The following is a 22,733-nucleotide window of genomic DNA, read 5'->3' as shown; positions in this document are numbered from 1 at the left end:
TTCAACTTTTGCTGTAGCGTTGTTTTCTACCGGATGTTGATTTACCCATCTAATGATAGCTGCCCTTCTTCGCGAGGCATTGGAAAACCTCCCTGGTCTTTGTGTTTGAAATTCGCTGCTTGACTGAGGGACCTTACAGATAATTGTATGTGTGGGGTACAGAGATGAGGTTGTCATTCAAAAATCATGATAAATACTATTAAATGGCACGAAGTGTGAGTCCATGCAACTTATTATGCGATTTGTTAAGCAAATATTTACTCCTGAACTTATTTAGGCTTGTCATAACAAAGGGCTTGTATAGTTGACTTAAGATATTCATCTTTAATTAATTTGTAAAAATGTCTAAAAACATCATTAAACTTTGACATTATGGGGTATTGTGCGTAGGCTAGTGACAGAAAATCTCAAATTTAATCCATTTTAAATTCAGGCTGTAACACAAAATGTGGAAAAGTCAAGGGGTGTGAATACTTTCTGAAGGCACGGTATGTCCGATCCATGGGTCATCTATGGTTGCCATAAAGAACAATTCTACAAAGAAAACTTAGAGGCTGAGAAAATAGAATATGATAGTGAGGAAACTTTATACACCTAACAAGTGACAGCCCCACGTGTCAGCTTTCACATGACGAGCAACAAAGTAATACAAATACACATATACAGTACCAGTCAAAAAGTTGACACCTACTCATTCCAGGGTTTAACTTGATTTGTTAATATTTTCTACATTGTAGAATAACAGTGAAGACATCAAAACTATGAAAAAACACATATGGAATCACGTAGTAACCAAGTGTTAAATCAAAATATATTTTATATTTGAGATTCTTCTAAGGAGCCACTCCTTGCCTTGATGACAACTTTGCACACTATTGGCATTCTCTCAACAAGCTTCATGAGGTAGTCATCTGGAAAGCATTTCAATTAACAGGTGTGCCTTCTTAAAAGTTCATTTGTGGAATTTCTTTCCTCCTTATCGCGTTTGAGCCAGTTAGGGTAGTGATAAGGTAGGGTGGTATACAGAAGACAGCCCTATTTGGTAAAAGACCAAGTCCATATCATGGCAAGAATAGATCAAAAAAGCAAAGAGAAACAACAGTCCATTACTTTAAGAGATGAAGGTCAGTCAATGCAGAGAATTTCAAGAACTTTTAACGTTTATTCAAGAGCAGTCGTAAAAACCATCAGGCGCAATGAAGAAACTGGCTCTCATGAGGACCACCACAGGAAAGAAAGAACCAGAGTTACCTCTGCTGCAGAGAATACGTTCATTAGAGTTGACAGCCTCAGAAATTAAAGCCCAAATAAATGCTTCACAGAGTTCATGTAACAGACATCAATATCAACTGTTCAGAGGAGTCTGTGTGAAAATCAGGCCTTCATGGTCTAATTACTGCAAAGAAACCACTACTAAAGGTCACCAGTAAGAAGAAGAGACTTGCTTGGGCCAGGAAACACACGAGCAATGGACATTAGACCGGTGGAAATCTGTCCTTTGGTCTGGAGTACAAATTTTACAGTACAGATTTTTTCTTCATTATTATTCTACAATGTAGAAAACAGTAAAAATAAAGAAAACACCTGGAATGAGTAGGTGTGTCCAAAACCTTTTGACTGGTACTGTATGTATGTATGTATGTATGTATGTATGTATGTATGTATGTATGTATGTATGTATGTATGTATACACACACAAATAAATAAAAATACAGGATGTGGCCAGGGCAGGGAGCTAAGGAGAAGTACAGAAATGTAGGGCTAGGAATTTCCCGGGGCCTCACAATACAATATCATGATACAAAGGTGCCAATACGATATTCATTGCGAATCTATATGTATTGAAATTTGATACTGTGATTTCATTGCGATTCGATATTCCAAACATATTGCTCAACATGTGTCTGCTGCAGAAGGAAAATAGAGAGCCATGAGAATGAGTCTTGATCAGTAGTGGAAATAAAAGTTAAGAAAGCAAATTGGCTCCCTTTTTAAAAAGATGGGGAACAAGCAATGAAGGAAAAATACTGGAGTTTTGGTGCAGGTAAAGCCAACAAGTGCAAAAATAATATTGCAATATCGTCAAAAACAAAATCCAAATATGTAACTATGGATTTCCCCCCCCATCACTAAAGAAAAGGGGATCTGCTTTCCAGCAATCCTGACCTATACAAATTAGTTAATTTCTTTGCACAAGCATCAATTTCTTCTACATCTTTCCACTAGTGACACTTTACTTGCAAAATAAAAATGTATGTATTTCAAAACATTAGCAGTGAGTGAAATTGTAAACATGCTTCATGGTTGTTAATATCATTGATGAAAAGCAACTCTTGATTGGGTTTAGGGCTGTGAGAAACAACTCACACATAAAAATATATGACCTACAGTGGGGCAAAAGTATTTAGTCAGCCACCAATTGTGCAAGTTCTCCCACTTAAAAAGATGAGAGAGGCCTGTAATTTTCATCATAGATACACTTCAACTATGACAGACAAAATGAGAAAAAAATCCAGAAAATCACATTGCAGGATCTTTTATGAATTTATTTGCAAATTATGGTGGAAAATAAGTATTTGGTCAATAACAAAAGTTTCTCAATACTTTGTTATATACCCTTTGTTGGCAATGACAGAGGTCAAACGTTTTCTGTAAGTCTTCACAAGGTTTTCACACACTGTTGCTGGTATTTTGGCCCATTCCTCCATGCAGATCTCCTCTAGAGCAGTGATGTTTTGGGGCTGTTGCTGGGCAACACGGACTTTCAACTCCCTCCAAAGATTTTCTATGGGGTTGAGATCTGGAGACTGGCTAGGCCACTCCAGGACCTTGAAATGCTTCTTACGAAGCCACTCCTTCGTTGCCCGGGCGGTGTGTTTGGGATCATTGTCATGCTGAAAGACCCAGCCACGTTTCATCTTCAATGCCCTTGCTGATGGAAGGAGGTTTTCACTCAAAATCTCAAGATACATGGCCCCGTCCATTCTTTCCTTTACACGGATCAGTCGTCCTGGTCCCGTTGCAGAAATACAGCCCCAAAGCATGATGTTTCCACCCCCATGCTTTGCAGTAAGTATGGAGTTCTTTGGATGCAACTCAGCATTCTTTGTCCTCCAAACACAACGAGTTGAGTTTTTACCAAAAAGTTATATTTTGGTTTCGTCTGACCATATGACATTCTCCCAATCTTCTTCTGGATCATCCAAATGCTCTCTAGCAAACTTCAGACGGGCCTGGACATGTACTGGCTTAAGCAGGGGGACAGGTGTCTTTTATACTGATAACAAGTTCAAACAGGTGCCATTAATACAGGTAACGAGTGGAGGACAGAGGAGCGTCTTAAAGAAGAAGTTACAGGTCTGTGAGAGCCAGAAATCTTGCTTGTTTGTAGGTGACCAAATACTTATTTTCCACCATAATTTGCAAATAAATTCATTAAAAATCCTCCAATGTGATTTTCTGGATTTTTTTTTCTCGTTTGGTCTGTCATAGTTGAAGTGTACCTATGATGAAAATTGCAGGCTTCTCTCATCTTTTTAAGTGGGAGAACTTGCACAATTGGTGGCTGACTAAATAACTTTTTTTATATATACAGTGGGGCAAAAAAGTATGTGGACACCGCGTTAAACATTTGGCTGAAATATCCAAATCCACACACTGCTGACAGGTGTATAAAAATTAGCACACAGTCATGCAATCACCATAGACAAACATTGTTAGTAGAACCTTAAGGAAGAGCTCAATGACTTTCAATGTGGCACCGTCACAGGATGCCACCTTTCCAACAAGTCAGTTGGTCAAATTTCTGCCCTACTAGAGCTGCCCCGGTCAACTGTAAGTCCTGTTATTGTGAAGTGGAAACATCTAGGAGCAGCAACGGCTCAGTCATCAAAGTGGTAGGCCACACAAGCTCATAGAATGGGACCGCTGAGTGGTGAAGCGTGTAAAAATCATCTGTCCTCGGTTGCACTCACTACCGAGTTCCAAACTGCATCTGGAAGCAATGTCAGCACAATAACAGTTCGTCGGGAGCATCATGAAATGGGTTTCCATGGCCGAGCAGCTGCACATAAGCCTAAGGTCACCATGCTCAATGCCAAGCATCGGCTGGAGTGGTGTAAAGCTCACCTCCATTGGACTTTGGAACAGTGGAAACGAGTTCTCTGGAATGATGAATCACGCTTCGCCATCTGGCAGTCCGATGGACAAATCAGGGTTTGGTGGATGCCAGGAGAACGCTACCTGGCCAAATTTTTGTGCCAACTATAAAGTTTGGTGGAGGAGGAACAATGGTCTGGGGCTCTTTTTCATGGTTCGTGCTAGGCCCCTTGGTTCCAGTGAAGGGAAATCAACGCTACAGCACACAATGAGATTCTAGATGATTCTGTACTTGCAACTTTGTGGCAACAGTTTGGTAAGGCCCTTTCCTGTTTCAGCATGACAATTCCACCGTGCACAAAGCAAGGTCCATAGAGAAATGGTTTGACGAGATTGGAGTAGAAGAACTTGACTGGCCTGCACAGTGCCCTGATCTCAACCTCATCGAACACTTTTGGGATGAATTGGCTGCGAGCCAGGCCTAATCGCCCAACATCAGTTCCCAACCTCACTAATGCTCTTGTGGCTGAATGGAAGTCAGTCCCCGCAGCATGTTCCGACATCTAGTGGAAAGTCTTCCCAGAAGAGCGGAGGCTGTCATAGCAGCATCCATATTAATGCACATGATTTTGGAATGAGATGTTCGACAAGCAGGTGTCCACATACATTTGGTTATGTAGTGTACGTGTTCATCAGAGAACTGCTCTTAACGACACTTGTGTAAGCAAAGGAACATTTTCTCTTAGACACAACTCATGAAAAGCTACTGCATGTACTAACTTACTGTGTAACCTGGAAATAGATCAATGACAACCAGGATATCTGTGTGGACATCTCCATGACCCAATTCTACAGACTATACCAGCTCTTCTATGTGTAGCTAAGGTTTAACTATCACTTCAGTATTTGTTACGGGAAACCTAGAGACAGTCCAAGAACTATGACAATGCATAATGTACAAAGCAGGAAAACTAGGAGTACATTCCTGAGCATGAATGATCTGCACAAGGCAGCACCTATCTCAACAGGACACTCAGGGAAACAGACTATATGATTCAGTATACCAGCAAGTATTGAGAATTATTGTTCCTTTCCCTTACAAATATGATATCCCTCATCTTGTCCCTAAAAAGTGCATGTTCTTTCAGAGGACTCCAACCTCCTGTTCGCTTTTCTCTTTTGACTGAGCTCAAAACTATGTAGCATTTCACAACCCTCATTTTTTAACAACATGACTATGCATGTGTATAAACATCAAAACCAACAGTTATAATAATATCAAAATGCAGTGTGAGGAAGAGGTTTTCCATAGAGGAACCTACCTTCCCCCCCTCTCTAAACTCCTCTGTGCAGCGACTAACTTTCTTCTCAGTAGTCTTCCTCTGTGGGTGAGCAGCAGCGTGGCTGGAGGGGGATCAAGTCAGGACAGGTCTGGGATCCACAGGGTATCAGAATACCTGGAAGTTGGGGCAGGGCAGCACTGTCTGGGCTGGGAGTGGGGATTCAATACTAAGTACTGTTACCAGGGGGCTGGGGCCTGCCCGAAGTACAGCAAGGACATGTAATTAGTTTGTGACCACTGAAGACTGGAGGTATATGAAATCAATATGGCTGCCCTGACCAGTGAGGGAGATAAGGTACACAGAGCTGACATTAATTAGAGTGATGTGACTTAAACCATGAATGATTGGTTGATACATTTACACTTGTCATGTGTGTCTCTGACCAAGGTTTTTACTGTCTTTAAATTAACATACGGGTGGAGAAATATCCAGACAGTCAAGATGGGGAGCGTCCCTGCTAACTTGGCTACAGGTGTTTAATTTATGTTATCCAGGGCTCATCTGGAAAACAGATGTAATTCTCAACGTGACTTCCCTGGTTAAATAAAGGATATCTTAAAATAATAAATCCTATTCTGTGTTCCTTCCTCCAACACAATTGTTCCTTAAGTCATCACATTCGAATGATCTAACTTTAATGATTTATTTAAATAGAATTATGCCCATCCATCCTCAAATTATATGATCATGAATAATTACCCAACATAAAAAGTTAACTATAAAGTTTAAAATTAACTGGGATAACCTGAAGGCCAGTGAGAAAGCAACGTACTTCCTGGAAGTGTTCACTTGTGGTATGTTGTCACTGAAAGTCAATTGGTTTGCCTACATGGGCTGAGTTTGACAGGTGGCCCATTCCAGTGACTGGAATTAAACGTTATGTATGTCTGTAAAATAGATTTTCAAATTATGTCGCTAACAAATGCAAAAGTGACAACAGTGGCGCATGGCGGACTTGGTTACACCGTTGTTCCTAAATGTATAATTTGTATAACACAACTTACCTCGTATTCAAATCGTGCGGAATTCATTTTCTTCAATTACTTTAGAGTTAAATCCAGTTGGTAGACAGTTCAATCAAACAAAAATGATTTAGAAACACGGGACTATATTCCTCCCTCCCGAGGTCCAAGACGTTTCAAATCAACGCGGGAGGGAGATTAATGTAATTATGATCAAAAGTAGCAACTGTCCCATTGGTAAAATTCTTCAATGACTCCTCTGGTTAAAAGTTGTGACACCTTTGTGGTTGTCGTGGCTGAGGTGTTTGTTTCGGTCAACAATTGTTTCTTGAAACTGACCCTTTCCATCCACACCCACAACATTTAGCCACGCCCACACCTTTGTAAACGTCCAGAACGCCAGGTGAGATTTGGGCCTGATGATCAGGAAGCTGCGATTTTACAGAACATTTAAATGAGAAGTAGTTTGTGTAAACAGGTGCGGTTATGTTATATCAGCTCTACAGTTAGGTAGGCTACATACATATATATACTGTATATCTTCTCGATATCAACGTTTCAAAACAAATAGGTCTACATCACATCTTCATAACGCTGAGAAAAATATTGTGTCAAATTTAAAAATCGCTAATAGAGTATTGAAATTATTGAATACACTGATAGCCCACACGTAGAGAACGAGACAATTATTTTACCTTGCGTGCCCCCTAGTGACCAAATACAGAATTTGGATTGGCATAGACATTTTTTATCGTTCGTATAATGAATGACAGGTCCATTGCTATATGCTCTAACAGCGGTTGCCATCCAATGAATATCGCATTTCCGACACCTACTAGACTGGAGTATAACTCCCTTATACGTTGCTAAAAAAAATATTATAATAAAAATAAAAATAATACCCTATCATAACACTACACTCACAAAAAATAAATAAATACAATACTCCACTATTTAAATATACAGCAGCCTGAAAGGATGGGACACCACCACTTAATACACCCTGTAACTCTTCTGACGTCAAATCTCGCACAACCAAATCGAACTTTCAACGTTTCCTAGTTCCGACTAGCACGTGAACGCAGCCTGTTTCGGCACTGCTGTCACTGAATTCGTGACGCATATTATGAAACCGTTCAGGCAGTTCCATAGATAGACCAGTTTCCATCCACTGCCTGCGCTTCCACTTCTTGTCCATTGGGTGTCTCCCTCCACCAAATCAAACCGCAGTTAATCTAAAAATGTTGGCGCTTTGAGGAAAGTCCATTGTACAGTACAAGCTCGCAGATGGGCGTTGATGGGCGTTCTTTTTTTTCCGGCGAGGCTGCAGCTCCATATTAGCCCCGGCTGCGATTGGAGAGAGCAAGTGCGCACGGACGCAGACGCAGGAGATATTGGAGGCAGTCACCGAACAGAATAGAGATCTTCATAGTAACTGATGTAACTGTATTTGGGAATCAATTCAGATTATAAAGAGAAAACATTCCAATTGAGAAACGGAAGGAGTGAAAATGGGACTTTCAGTGTTACCCATATTGATGGTCGTATTGTCCCATTGCGTATGGGGAAATGTCGAGGTAAGCACCAAGAATATTATCTTTCATTGTAAATGTTTATCGATATCACTCATGTCATGAATAACAATTCGTATCCTTTTTGCTGACGCGCACCGTTATCTTGGACAGATTTAATTAGCAAGTGAATGCGCACACAGACTGTCAGATGATAGATCACACATCAACAAGAAGGAACGCTCAGTAACCTACCTACGCAGACTAAATGCTACTGTCTAATTAGCACATTTGTATTATTGAAATGCAGACAATATATGTAGACGTTATGGTCATGCCAACCAAGTATTCAAGACAATACATGCATTTTGTATTAGGATATGTTGTATGTCAGCCTCTTCCCCCCCTGGTTTGAGAGAGAGACCATCGGGGACCTACCCTTGATAAACAAAGAGAGAAATGTACTGAACGTCTTCATAGCCTGGGGTGGGGCCATTCTTTTTTGGCGAAACTCAGTTTTTCTTTTGGTCTAATTGAAAAAAATGAAGAATACAACTGCAACATCTCATATTTGTTTTTATCATATCAGTAGGCCATAAACTGGCATATGCTATTATAGGCCTGCATGCCTTTATTAAATAATGTAAAATCAAGTGCTGTTTGAACATCAGAGCCATGCATGTAGTGGTGGCCTTTATTACATCAGTATCCCAGGTAAGGGGGATGTAGAGGAGCCCCACTGACTGACTGCTTTGTCATGACACTGGTGCTAGGAATGCTGAATGAGAGAACACAGTAGGTCTTCCGGCTGCATATATTTATTTATTTAACTACGCAAGTCAGTTAAGAAATAATTCTTATTTACAATGATGGCCTAGGAACAGTAGGTTAACTGCCTTGTTCAGGGGCAGAATGACCGCTCAGGGATTTGATCTAGAAACCTTTCGGCTACTGGCCCAACGCTCTAACCACTAGGCTACCTGCCACCCCATACAGGGAGAGAGTAGCATCACACCTACTATTTTAATGAAAATGTACAGTCTTCTCCAGGCTATGTCTTGAATCTGGGACTTGCATCGGATGCATAAGATTTATCTGCAATGGAGGCCTGTGCTTAAACCTTTTGTTGCACTACTGTGAATCCAGGGGAATGCAAGGGAGAAATTCTGTATTGATTGTGAAATGTGGTGCTTTTCATCTCACATCCTTGTTTCTTTTTTTAATGAGAGCAAATTATCTTTCTGTAAGCCTACACCTTAGCCCCCTGCTTTAATATGGGGTCATATTTGATCTTGATCGTATTTGATCCGACTACATGTTGTATAGCAGGATGTAGAATGAACTAAGGCTGAGGCCTGAGCCACTACTAAGCTCCATCTTGTCACTGCACTGAATGAAATAAAAAAATGCAAATGGCTGTTCTCAGGTCAGCTCACTGCACTGAATGAAATAAAAAAATGCAAATGGCTGTTCTCAGGTCAGCTCAGCAGGCTCGATCTTCATCTTATGCTTCATATGTTGTAGATAGGAGTTTCTGCCAGACAGACTGTTCTGGGGCCAGATCAATGTAATGACCAGGCAGCCATCAGTCACTCAGTCCTCCCACCATACCGCTATTACTGACAGCAGACTTTAATGAGCTCTACCACAGCATAGCACTGCACTCTCCAGACTATGACTCTTCCATTTCCCCTATGGATCACTAGAATAGACCAATTATTTTAGTTTCCCAACTAAAAATCATGACATTTGAATTGTTAGTACCTTGCTGTGTTACTTGAATGGAGTAATTGCTTTTTCCCTACTGTTTTCCCTTTTTATATACCGGCTTGTGTATCTCAAAGTGCTAACACTTAGACATATCATTTAACCTTGTCCACAGAGGATCAAATCACTCTCTTGGCTAATTGGGAAACCATAGCACATGTGCAGAATTTTCTCTCATCTGGTCGTTCTATGTAGAACACCTATGAAGGTCTAGACTCCAAACTGATACGTGACATCATGGGCCACCCACCACCGAGCTGTGCCAATGCGTCAGAGGTGACTTCCAGGGACCACTAGACCCAGACGCCCCCCCGGAGGCCTTCAGCCCCTCAGCTAATGAGGGAGGCCAGGCTCCCTGTGGGGGCTCTGGAGTGGAGAGGAGGTATAAATGGGCAGAGGGGTGGTGCTGGGTGGAAAGCAGGGGAGAGTGGGGTGTGAGCAGTGACTCATGGAGCCTCAGCTGGAGTTACAGTGCGGGTCAAGCTCACTTTCCACCTGGGAATAGAAGTGTGAGTTGTTCCCTCTCTTTGTTACTGTTGCATTGTAAGGGCGTAGGTAGACTAGAGGAGAAGCTCTCTGTTCCTCTGTAAGAACTAGCTCACATACATAATCTCACTCTATCTATCCATATACTGTCTACCAACTGTACATTATGCCCTTGGAAGGTATTAGAAATCCCAATCTCCAGTCAGTAGAAAGCATGTAATCATCATAGTGGGGTGTGTAAGGATTCATTCTGAAGATGTTAAGAAGATTAGCATGTGTATTATTAACCATTGGTGCTGGTTGCTCACAGTGCGTTTTATTAGCCATAAACCTGTACCTTTCATTGTGGAATTATTCCACTGCTGTAAGAGCATTACTGGGATTACTGCTGTATGCTGAGAAACCATGCTTAGGTTTATACACAAGGAGACCTGCAGATATGTGAAGGTTTACAGCCCAGATTACACTTTGAAGAGGCTGGCTTGCTGGTTTAACACCCTGGTATTAGCTGTGTTAAAGATGGTTCTTTAATTTTTGCTTGCCTTTTCCATGGTAAAGGTTGAAATTGGGCAATTATGCATTGCAAACTGTTGTCTGTATCATGTAATGGCTTTAGGGTGCAGTACAAATGGTGTTTGCTTACACAGAACAAAATGTAAGAGAACGAAAGCATTAGATAGTTTCAAAGCACAAGGGTAAAGTTCAACATTTACTCATCTGAAACATAACCATTATGCAATGTGTTCTTGTGCTCTCTGTCCATGTTCTCCATTTTGTTGCTATTCACATACTATGTGTTCTTATTGTGTTAAAAGCAGGGACCAGTGCATTGTATAATTTATTTTTATTTTTTTACTGTTTACTTCACATCAGTGTCAATGAAGCTGACACAGTAGCGTGACACTCCTAGCATGATACTTTGACAGTTTATCTATACTGTCCTATGTGGCTTTACCTCAGCCACCTTGGATGCAATGACATGTGCCACTTGCAGTGCTGAGAGTATTTAGTTGATTGACAACCTAGCATAGATCTTGCCTGACGACTCAAACGGAATTCTTAATTTGCTACATACTTCAATCTGAGACTGCAATCATTGAAGTCATTTGTGGTGACGTCAAAATGAGGGGTGTTGTACAAAACAAAGCCATCAGCGATTGGATCATCTCTAACCAATCAGAGTACCAAAGGCAAAGATGAATTTTCAAAACGTCGCTTTACCCACGTGTGTTTTGGCTCTGGCCCAACCCTGGATTGCTGATGGATTGGCCATTAGAAGTCTTTGAAGCCACCGTTCTACCATATTGGCACTTCCTAGTATGAGCAGTCCTCCATAGGAATTAATGGAATTCTACAGCATTTCAATACAATTTCTCAAGGACAAAATTACATGTATTTTTTTTGTTGAACTAGTGGGGACAGTAACATCATTTGGGAAAAAAATGAATTTTTAAGGAATTTTTATACATTTTCATTTGAAATGTTTTATGTTTACCTCACATAATCTAATTTAAAAGTATGCATTAGGGTGTCTGCAGACATTAATAAATGCATTTGTATTGCTTCCAAAATATTTTTTATAATGGTTGGGAAGTGCCAAGTTGGAGGCACAGTGGTGTCAACACAGTGCCCCCTATCAGTCATATTGTGTGTGTGTATATATATATATATATATATATATATCTCTCTCCTTGGGCCCAACCCATCGGTTTCTGGGACCAATCAGACTGTCTAGAATGACCAATCAGCAGTCTAGGACATTCTAGTGTTTGCATTCTAGAAATCGTAGGGAGGTACTCCGATCCAGACTCATTGCAGAGAAGAAACTGATGTCTGTGGGCGCGGCGTAGCATTTGGCCGGAGCAAAGAGTTTTGGTAGCCAGGGAAGCAGAGGTCACCTTCCCTACAATAACACAGCATGTGTCATGACTCCGACAGACAATAACTGCTATAAAAAGATGACATTGATGATTTTAAACATTCTGTTTAACAGCACTTCAGCCTCATGCTACTTCCACCTGCCTGAAAATGGAAAGATGGCAATGATGAAGATTAATGTATTCTCAAAGACATGTTTTGTATCAAGCGGAAGTGTCAGAGTCAAGTGATGTATTAATGATGAGGAATGAGCAGGTTCTGCCAATGCATATATTTGAGTACACTACTGGCCTCCCGAGTGGTGCAGTGGTCTGAGCCACTGCATCGCAGTTGCTAGCTATGCTACTAGAGATTCTGGATCGAGTCCAGACTCTGTCGTGACCGGGAGACCCATGGGGCGGCGCACAATTTGGTCCAGCGGCGTCCGGGTTAGGGGAGGGTTTGGCCGACAGGGACATCCTTGTCCCGTCACAAACTAGTGGCTCCTGTGGCGGGCCGGGCGCATGCACACTGATGCAGTCGCCAGGTGTACAGTGTTTCCTCCGACACATTGGTGCGCCTGGGTTCCTGGTTAAGCGGGCATTGTGTAAAGAAGCAGTGCGGCTTGGTTGGGTTGTGTTTCGGAGGACGCATGACTCTCGACCTTCACCTCTCCCGAGTCTGTACGGGAGTTGCAGCAATGAGACAAGACTAACTACCAATTGGATACCATGAAAAAGGGGTAAAGTTTTTTTTTTTAAGAGTACAGTAAACTGCAAGCTTTGGGGGAAATGCACACCTCTGTGTTTTTCAAGATAAATTACTGCAGAGAAGGCCGCAGGAACCCAGGGAGACCAGAGAAGCTAATGGCCATTGGTAGATCCATGAAACACAGCTCTCCAGGTCACATATGCTCTCCAATTTATGAGGGCAGGAGAGAGGAAGGGGGAGAAAGATAGTGGGGTATGTTTAGAAGAGGAGGAGGAAGAAGATTAAACGGATACAGGGAGTTGCTAAATTGCTGCGCATGTTCCCCCTTCAGCATTTTCAGGCCTTGTGTTGGAAACACAGAAGCTCAGCCCTCCACTCCCTCTGCCTGTGACTGCAGTGCTATGGATATGTAGAAATAGTTACAGGATACTAGCATCTCTCTCGCTCTCGCTCTGTGTCTGTCTGTATATCTTTCTCGTTTAATTCATTTTCGAGGAAGGAGATAATGGTTTCATTAATGTTTCCCTTGTGCTTTGCTCTGCCGTGTGCCTGTGCTTTAGGACATGAAATGTGCTGTTTTATTGGATCCCATCTTTCCTCTCTTATTGTGCTCTTTCCAAGCGTTTGAAGTGAAAAGCACATAACAAGGACATAACAAGCACATAACAAGGACATAACAAGCACATAACAAGGACATAACAAGCACATAACAAGGACATAACAAGGACATAACAAGGACATAACAAGCACATAACAAGGACATAACGAGGACATAACGAGGACATAACGAGGACATAACGAGGACATAACGAGGACATAACGAGGACATAACGAGCACATAACGAGGACATAACGAGGACATAACGAGGACATAACAAGGACATAACGAGGACATAACGAGGACATAACAAGGACACGATCCAAAATCTTGCACAGTCAGTGTGAAATTAAACCCGGGCACAATGAAAGGAAAGGCATAAGATAAAAGAATTGCTGTAAATGTGCCTCAACAATTAAGCCATTACCAGAGGTGACAGCTAAATGAAAAGATGTTACGTGGGCCATTTAATAATGGTCTGGGTTATTCGTGCCATGACAGACATTCAAGGAAGTCCATGGTATCACGAAGTACGAAAGGCCATCGGGAGTCTCATGCAAATCCAACAGCTAAGGAGAGTTGAGAGAGTGCAGCACAAAGGGGAACTAAGATTCCCTAAAACTGTGTTGTGCATGTTTAGGAGTTAGGGGAGAGAGGGAGTGTGAGGCATATACAGTACATACATAGCCACTGATCACGTCTGGCTCCAGTGCCTGCGTGCATGTCAGAACTTCTGGCAGGCCGGAGATATCACTCCAATCCAAGGTCCCCCATCCCAAAGGCTTGGCCTGGTAAGCCTAATTGGCTACATTTCTGCTGAAAAAAATTGAAGCGAAAGGGAGCTGTGGTTCTGGCTTGTCCCTGCCGAAGCGAGCAGGAGGTTTCAGCAGAGCCGCCCGTGAGACATCTGCAGTGTAGTGATAACATTTGTCCTCTGTGTTTGGGAGGAGAGCAAGAGCGTGTCCTCCATTAGGCAGAGAGCGAGAGTGGGGGAGGCTAGATAGAGGAGACAGTTTACTGAGAGAGAGCGGCGATATAGGCTTGGTGGGTAGGAGGGCAGTAGAGGGCAAGTTGTTGGTGCTAAGAGAAACTCTAAACCCACAGGCTCTCTGGTGTCTGGAAAGGCAGAGATTCATCTCTGTCATGTACTGTATATGTATTCACAGGTGACCCAGGGAAAGTGGAGGAAGTACACTGCCTGCAGGCCATAGCACTGAGCCTAGTCATTACCCATTCACACACATGCACACACATGCAGAGAGCCAGTGAAGAGGAGGGTGAGGCGGGGCTGGACTGCAACAGGACGTTTCCATAATGACACCGGGACGCATGGATAGCTTTGTGGAGGCTGGCCTGGCTGACAGGGAGTGGGGAGGAGGCTGGCTGATAGGGAGTTGGGAAGAGGCTGGCTGACAGGGAGTTGGGAAGAGGCTGGCTGACAGGGAGTTGGGAGGAGGAGGCTGGCTGACAGGGAGTTGGGAGGAGGCTGGTCTGGCTGACAGGGAGTTGGGAGGAGGCTGGCTGGCTGACAGGCTGGCCTGGCTGGAGTTGGGAGGAGGCTGACAGGGAGTTGGGAGGCTGGCTGACAGGGAGTTGGGAGGAGGCTAGGCTGGCTGACAGGGAGTTGGGAGGAGGCTAGGCTGGCTGACAGGGAGTTGGGAGGAGGCTAGGCTGGCTGACAGGGAGTTGGGAGGAGGCTAGGCTGGCTGACAGGGAGTTGGGAGGAGGCTGGTCTGGCTGACAGGGAGTTGGGAGGAGGCTGGTCTGGCTGACAGGGAGTTGGGAGGAGGCTGGCCTGGCTGACAGGGAGTTGGGAGGAGGCTGGCCTGGCTGACAGGGAGTTGGGAGGAGGCTGGCCTGGCTGACAGGGAGTTGGGAGGAGGCTGGCCTGGCTGACAGGGAGTTGGGAGGAGGCTGGCCTGGCTGACAGGGAGTTGGGAGGAGGCTGGGCTGGCTGACAGGGAGTTGGGAGGAGGCTGGGCTGGCTGACAGGGAGTTGGGAGGAGGCTGGGCTGGCTGACAGGGAGTTGGGAGGAGGCTGGGCTGGCTGACAGGGAGTTGGGAGGAGGCTGGGCCTGGCTGACAGGGAGTTGGGGGAGGCTGGCCTGGGAGGAGTTGGGAGGAGGCTGGCTGGGAGGAGGCTGGCCTGGCTGACAGGGAGTTGGGGGAGGCTGGCCTGGCTGGGAGGAGGCTGGCCTGGCTGACAGGGAGTTGGGAGGAGGCTGGCCTGGCTGACAGGGAGTTGGGAGGAGGCTGGCCTGGCTGACAGGGAGTTGGGAGGAGGCTGGCCTGGCTGACAGGGAGTTGGGAGGAGGCTGGCCTGGCTGACAGGGAGTTGGGAGGAGGCTGGCCTGGCTGACAGGGAGTTGGGAGGAGGCTGGCCTGGCTGACAGGGAGTTGGGAGGAGGCTGGAGCTGGCTGACAGGGAGTTGGGAGGAGGCTGGGCTGGCTGACAGGGAGTTGGGAGGAGGCTGGCCTGGCTGACAGGGAGTTGGGAGGAGGCTGGCCTGGCTGACAGGGAGGAGAATTTCAGAGGGTCCGATGAGGTTGTTCAGCAGTGCACTAACATTCCACACACCGTTGGATGGGTGGAATGGATTGGCATTGAGGGAGATGTCTGGATCAGTGTCAGTGCCCTGCTCTCTGCCATCTCTAGCAGCAGAGGGATGCAACTTGGCACAGCAGTAGCGAGGGCAAACCCAGCAGCTGGTGGCAGGGAGTGAAGTGAGGTGGTGTGCAGCGGGCTAGCTAGCGGCTCATTTCCTCCTTCCTATGCTCGCATGAATACAAAAGGTGCAGTGGGTACACAATGCACCTCAATGACACACACACACCTCGACACGCATTGACGGACAAACAGCCCAGACACACGCAGGGTACACCAACACACACACACTATCCAGGCACACACACACATACTCACTGCTTTAAAAAGATGGCACGCTGCGGCAGTTGCATCAATTATTGACGGCCTTGGAAAGGTCTGGGCTCTTGCTTGTTGGATTGGGCACTGGCACTCTTGTCACGCACGCATTCATCCCCAGAACCCACCCCATTCCCCTTCCAGCCTCAGAGTGGATCCTGACTGTACACCAGCTCTTCCCTACACGTAAACTGTTTGCTCTTGAAATATTCATCCTCCACTCTCTGTTCTCACTCTCTCTCTCTCTCTCTCTCTCTCTCTCTCTCTCTCCTCCTGTCCTCTTTCTCTTTTTCTCTCTACCTCTCTCTCTCTCCTCTTTATCTCTATGTTCTCTCTCACAATACACAGACACTCTGTCTCCATCTTCCTTGTCGTCCATCGTCACCCAACCTCATCAGACCTGCTGCTCGCCTGAGTGTATATTTTTCATACCTCCGAGACAATATCCTCCACATATTTGAATATGAAATATAATGGGCAACATAATGTGTGGTGAGAGGTAATGTTGTTCTAGAGATATTTATTTATTTATTTTTATTTCACTTTTATTTAACCAGGTAGGCAAGCTGAGAACAAGTTCTCATTTACAATTGCGACCTGGCCAAGATAAAGCAAAGCAGTTCGACACATACAACGACACAGAGTTACACATGGAGTAAAACAAACATAGTCAATAATACAGTAGAAACAAGTCTATTATACGATGTGAGCAAATGAGGTGAGATAAGGGAGGTAAAGGCAAAAAAAGGCCATGGTTGCAAAGTAAATGCAATATTGCAAGTAAAACACTGGCATGGTAGATTTGCAGTGGAAGAATGTGCAAAGTAGAAATAAAAAATAATGGGGTGCAAAGGAGCAAAATAAATAAAATAAAATAAATACAGTAGGGAAAGAGGTAGTTGTTTGGCCTAAATTATAGGTGGGCTATGGACAGGTGCAGTAATCACATACAGTATGTTCTCACAGCAGATATCGCTAACTGCACTCAATTGCCATAGCACATTTCTACACCGACAAAAGTGAGTTAACAGATATCCTCTTAATGTATTGCCATAAAGTAATATATGTACCTAGGATACCATGGTTGTAAACATGTTGTAGTGACCTTAGTACAACACCTAGCAACCTTGTCAAGAGGTTCAGACCTCCTCGGCTAAGGTGACAGACGTAGGGACCTGTGTTCGATATCAGCTAATGGAAAGTCTCAGGTATTTAATCTGTAACAATTAGGACTCCGACAGAGACGGGTCAAAATGTCATCCATCCCCCAGCTCACCATGGTAAAGGCCACGCTCTCTATGCTGCACACACCAGCCAATATTCACGCTAGCGCCACTAACAAATTGGATATTTTGCATGAGTCTACTTCTGTCTGCAAAAAAATACATTCATAAAAGGCAAGAAGCTGAAGTGGAGTTTTCCAGGCTTGGACATAGAGGGTTCATTTTACAGTTTGTCTGAATGATTCAAACGTTCTTCACCCCCATCTGACAGTCTACATGATGGCCTGAGGAAATGAGATAATACTAATGTTTAATCTACTGAGGGACTGGAGCGCAGACAGACCAGCAGACTGTACCCTGCAGCACATTATCTCACCAGAGTGGCACAGGCTGAAATAACACATAGAGACAGGACATGCAGTTCCGCTCCAGCAGGTATATTTCACTGGTCATCCCCAAAGCCAGCGCTTACTTTGGCCACCTTTTCTTCCAGTTCTCTGCTGCCAATGACTGGAACGAATTGAAAAAATAACTGAAGCTGGAGTTTTGTATCTCCCTCTCTAACTTTAAGCATCAGCTGTCAGAGCAGCTTACCGATCACTGTACCTGTCCACAGCCAATCTGTAAATAGCCCACCCAACTACCTCATCCCCATATTGTTATTTATCTTCTTGCTCTTTTGCACCCCAGTATCTCTACTTCCACATCATCTGCACATCGATCTCTCCAGTATTAATGCTAAATTGTAATTATTTCTCCTCTAAGGCCTATTTATTGCCTTACCTCCCTACTCTTCTACATTTGCACACACTTAACATAGATTTTTCTATTGTGTTATTGACTACGTTTGTTTATCCCATGTGTAACACTGTTTTGTTTGTGTTGCACTGCTTTGCTTTATCTTGGCCAGGTCGCAGTTGTAAATGAGAACTTGTTCTCAACTGGAATACCTGGTTAAATAAAGGTGAAATAAACACACACAGACCGGGGCAGTACAAGACATGACATGTTATCCAGGCATTGTTTCATAACATTATTCCTGGCCTGTTATCCGCAGTGCCTATTTTTCCATCTTGCATCACGACAAGATGCCAGCCCTCAAACCATTTCTTTAACTGTGATTTAAAGAGGGGGAATAGCAGGAAAGCAATAATACAATGCAGTGTTCATATAAAGAGGCCACGAGCTGTGTCTGGGAGTGACAGGCTCCAGACAGATGACAGATTGAGTGGAGAGATGGTGTCAAGCCTCTCACAGTGATCATTGTAGCCCTACAGCATGTAACATGGTGACATGTAGCCTTGTCTAAATTGCATAGCCTACTGTTAAAGGACTAGTGCATGTAGGATTGTGTGGAGCCTTACCTAAATTGTATAGTGTACTAGACTTTGTATGGTTGACCTTTATGATATTATTGTGCTATTATCATGTGGTGAAGTGTTAGCTCCACTACAGGGTGAGTCACCTGCAGTCAGTTCATACATGGTGATAGGGGTGGCAGTGTGGATTCCATGATAATGACTGTGTCAAAGAATTGTACATGTCAAGGCTCTGGTGTTGAGTCATACGTGTGTGTGTGTGTGTCATATCACAGCAGCTGTCAGTAGAACAGATTCAGACTTGAAGATCGAAGGCGAAGATGATTAAAAAAATAAGGAAAGGGAGGCACAGCCTGTTCTGAAGCAAGATGCGTTGTCATTCCACAGTGCCCTGAGGCAGGGGGAACAGAAGGGATGTTGACACAAGATAAGGGATTGGGTAATCTAATGGTTCATCAGGAGTGGCTCTGACCAGTGGCTCATGTCTGGGAAGAGCAGGGTGATTAGACCGGGGAAGAAGAAATATCTGATTTGATTTGAGGCTCAGCAAATCAGACTGTTATGAGTTTGTTTGTTTATCAGTAGTGTTGGTAAAACAGGAGCTCTAAACATATCTATCCTCCACTCTGTTAGTGTCCTCTACTACTCATTAGTCTGGACCTGAGGCCTGAATCATTGATGTGATTACTATTAACATGACTCTCAGCCATGCAGAACTCTGATGGGATGTTTCTGTTTGGTGATACATTTTAGTGAGACAATTACATTTATTTATTTAAATTATTTTGATGTGTCAATTGTTTCTATTAATTTGTAAAGGAGGCACTCTTAAGATGGAGGTTTCAGAGAGGAGGCAGACAAGTTGTAGCAGTTCAATGTCCAGGGGGAGTACTATTATTTTATGTGCAGGAGAGTGGGTGGCAAACTCTACTGTATATATGTATACAACAAAAAGGACGATGACTAAGACTGGTACCATAAACTGGGGAAAACACAGTAAATCAAATAATACATTAAACTCAAATAATGCAGGCCTCAATCATGCCTGAACCAGCAGTATGTCAGCCTTACCCCCAAACCCTTACCCCTGTCTGCAAGAGACAGAAATTACAAGGCTTAAATTGTACCTGGGTTATCCTCCCACCTGGAACATACCAATAGTGACCAATCAAATATCACTGGCATGAAATAAAGACACAGAATTACCAATAAGCATGTGTAGGCATTTCCATGGACATTTTATAAATGCACACTCTCCAATAACAGGTTAGCAAGAAACATAAAGCATACCATCGCCCGGGGTAAGCAGTCATAATATCATGCACGGATTGACACCAGCTCCGTGTCAGAATTCTTGAAAACATTTTGTCCATCGTCTTTCCCAACAAATGCATACTCGGCCTCCCGAGTGGTGCAGTGGTCTAAGGCACTGCATCGCAGTGCTAGCTGTGCCACTAGAGATTCTGGGTTCGAGTCCAGGCTCTGTCGCAGCCAGCCGTGACCGTGAGACCCATGAGGTGGCGCACAATTGGCCCAGCATCGTCCGGGTTAGGGGAGTTGCAGCGATGAGACAAAACTAACTACCATTGGTGCGGCTGGCTTCCAGGTTAAATGGGCACAAGAATAGCTTGGTTGGGTTACAGGAAAGTTACGGGAGTGAGACAAAACTAACTAAAATATTAATACAAAAAAAAATGAAGCATACTCCCACGTTGACGGGCAATTGAATGGATGTGTAAACTAAACAACAACCATCTAAATATGCCGGACCAACCATTCCTCCAGCCATCAGTGACCTACTGAGGCCATATCACTGAGCAAACATGGAGACAAGATTATCAGACACAGACAGTGAGAGCAAGAGAGAGGGAGACCAAGTGGCATGTTTGAAATTCTGCAGGGAGCCAGTTGCTACGGTAACAGGGAAGGTAGCCAGCTCCGGTGGGAGGTGTTTCCACGGCAACGGGTCTGTGGCCAAGTGATGCTGCTGAGGGGGAGAAAGAGAAGAACGGGGTGAGGGGGGTGGAAAATGTATGCGTAAGTGTGTGATGTGAGCAAGCGAGTGAGAGATGGAGAGAGAGGGGATGATAAATGAGATGAGAGGAAGCTGATGAAAACGTGTGAGTGTGTCATCGAGGTGTGCCGTGATGCGTGTTCCATTAATTAGTCCTTTTAGCGGAGCCTCCGCTCCTCATGGAAATTTCCTACCCTCACTTCACAGAGAGGGTTAAAATAGAGATGGACAGAAGGGGTGAGAGGGACTGTGTGAGAGCTGGGATACCCCAGGGGCTCATTTATAAACCGTGCGTATGAACAAAATATACCCCACAATGTGCGTGTGCCAGTTTTCACGCAAAGGTTTGTATTTATAAAAAAATGACTTGGCATGAGAATGTGCTCATTTCCCTGCAATATGTAGACCAGGGCTCTCCAGCCCTGTTCCTGGAGAGCTACTGTCCTGTAAGTTTTCAGTCCAACCCTAAATCTAGCTCACCTGATTCTAATAATTAGCTGGTTTATAAACTGAATCGGGGTAGTTATAACTGGGTTTGGAGTGAACCTACAGGAGACTAGCTCTCCAGGAACAGGGTTGGAGGGCCCAGCTTTAGGTCATGTGTATGCACATCCGCTAGTGGTTGAAATGTTGTACTGAACACTGACAAATATGTCTTTTGTGCTAATGGGGGATATGATGAAAAGCTTATTCATAAAATAAAAAGTAAAAACAGGAAAACATATCAATGCAACCATTTGCCATTAGTGAGAAGAAATTCCTCTCAGGAAAACAAGTAACATTTTCAATTACCGACAAAGAAAAATAGCAGAGGGAGTGTATAGAGTGGGGATTGGAGCCAGGTGTGCGTAATGATGACAAGTCCGGGGTTAATGAGTGAAGGGCGTTTGCCAGTAGTAGGTTCGGCAGCAGTTAGGCCGGTGACGCTGAACGCCTGAGTTGGACAGGAGGCGCAGCCAAAGCGAAGGCTGGTGTGACAAGAATCTTTAAAGTAGCCACCCTTTGCCTTGATGACAGCTTTTCACACTCTTGGTATTTTCTCAACTAGCTTCACCTGGAATGCTTTTCCAACAGTCTTGAAGAAGTTCCCACATGCTGAGCACTTGTTGGCTGCTTTTCCTTAACTCTGTGGTCCAACTCATCCCAAACCATCTCAATTCTGTTGAGGCTAGGGGATTGCGGAGGTCAGGTCATCTGATGCAGCATTCCATCACTCTCCTTCTTGGTAAAATAGTCCTTACACAGCCTGAAGGTGTGTTTTGGGTCATTGTCCTGTTGAAAATGATAGTCCCACCAAGCACAAACTAGATGCGATGGCGTATCGCTGCAGAATGCGTTGGTAGCCATGCTGGTTAAGTGTGCCTTGAATTCTAAATAAATCACAGACGGTGTTACCAGCAATGCAACCCCACACCATCACACCACCTCCTTCATGCTTCATGGTGGGAACCACATATGCATAGATCATCCATTCACCTACTCTGTGTCTCACGAAGACACGGCGGTTGGAACCAAAAATCTCCCATTTGGACTCATCAGACCAAAGGACAGATTTCCACGTGTCTGTCCATTGCTCGTGTTTCTTGGCCCCAGCAAGTCTCTTCTTATTATTGGTGTCCTTTTAGAGTGGTTTCTTTGCAGCAATTCGACCATGAAGGCCTGATTCACATCTCCTTTGATCAGCTGATGTTGAGATGTCTGTTACTTGAACTCTGAAGCATTTATTTGGGCTTTAATATCTGAGGCTGGCAACTCGAATGAACTTATCCTCTGCAGCAAGGTAACTAATACTGGGCTTTCCTTTCCTGTGGCTTGATGCTTTTTTGCGACTGCACTTGAAGCTTTCAAAGATCTTGACATTTTCTGGATTGACTTCATGTTTTAAAGTAATGATGGACTGTCATTTCTCTTTGCTTATTTG

The 22,733-nt window shown here is 44.0% G+C and overlaps 2 protein-coding genes across 4 annotated transcripts in view; one reads left to right on the top strand and one right to left on the bottom strand.

Moving 5' to 3' along the window:
• Positions 1-6,745, bottom strand: part of LOC112226793 (suppressor of tumorigenicity 14 protein homolog) — a 34,401-nt gene extending 27,656 nt beyond the window's left edge. Inside the window, exons 1-2 of one of the 2 annotated variants that reach the window (XM_024391359.2) lie at positions 6,446-6,745; positions 5,421-5,635 (exon numbers count right to left, since the gene is read on the bottom strand). Coding sequence is in view for 1 of the 2 variants with exons in the window: in XM_024391351.2 (XP_024247119.2) it covers positions 6,446-6,472 (27 nt within the window). In the remaining variant the exon portion in view is untranslated. The remainder of the gene's footprint in view (positions 1-5,420; positions 5,636-6,445) is intronic. The other variant, XM_024391351.2, reaches the window with a different exon arrangement.
• Positions 6,746-7,737: 992 nt separating this feature from the next.
• Positions 7,738-22,733, top strand: part of LOC112226805 (amyloid-like protein 1) — a 51,989-nt gene continuing 36,993 nt past the window's right edge. For both annotated transcript variants that reach the window (XM_024391382.2, XM_024391373.2), the window contains exon 1: positions 7,738-7,980. In XM_024391382.2, the coding sequence (XP_024247150.1) occupies positions 7,915-7,980 (66 nt within the window). In that variant the 5' untranslated portion in view covers positions 7,738-7,914. The remainder of the gene's footprint in view (positions 7,981-22,733) is intronic.

Source organism: Oncorhynchus tshawytscha, linkage group LG03 (assembly GCF_018296145.1).
Source record: "Oncorhynchus tshawytscha isolate Ot180627B linkage group LG03, Otsh_v2.0, whole genome shotgun sequence".
Lineage (NCBI taxonomy): Eukaryota > Metazoa > Chordata > Actinopteri > Salmoniformes > Salmonidae > Oncorhynchus > Oncorhynchus tshawytscha.
Note: the sequence above shows the minus strand (reverse complement) of the source record. Positions and strands in the feature narration are given on the sequence as shown.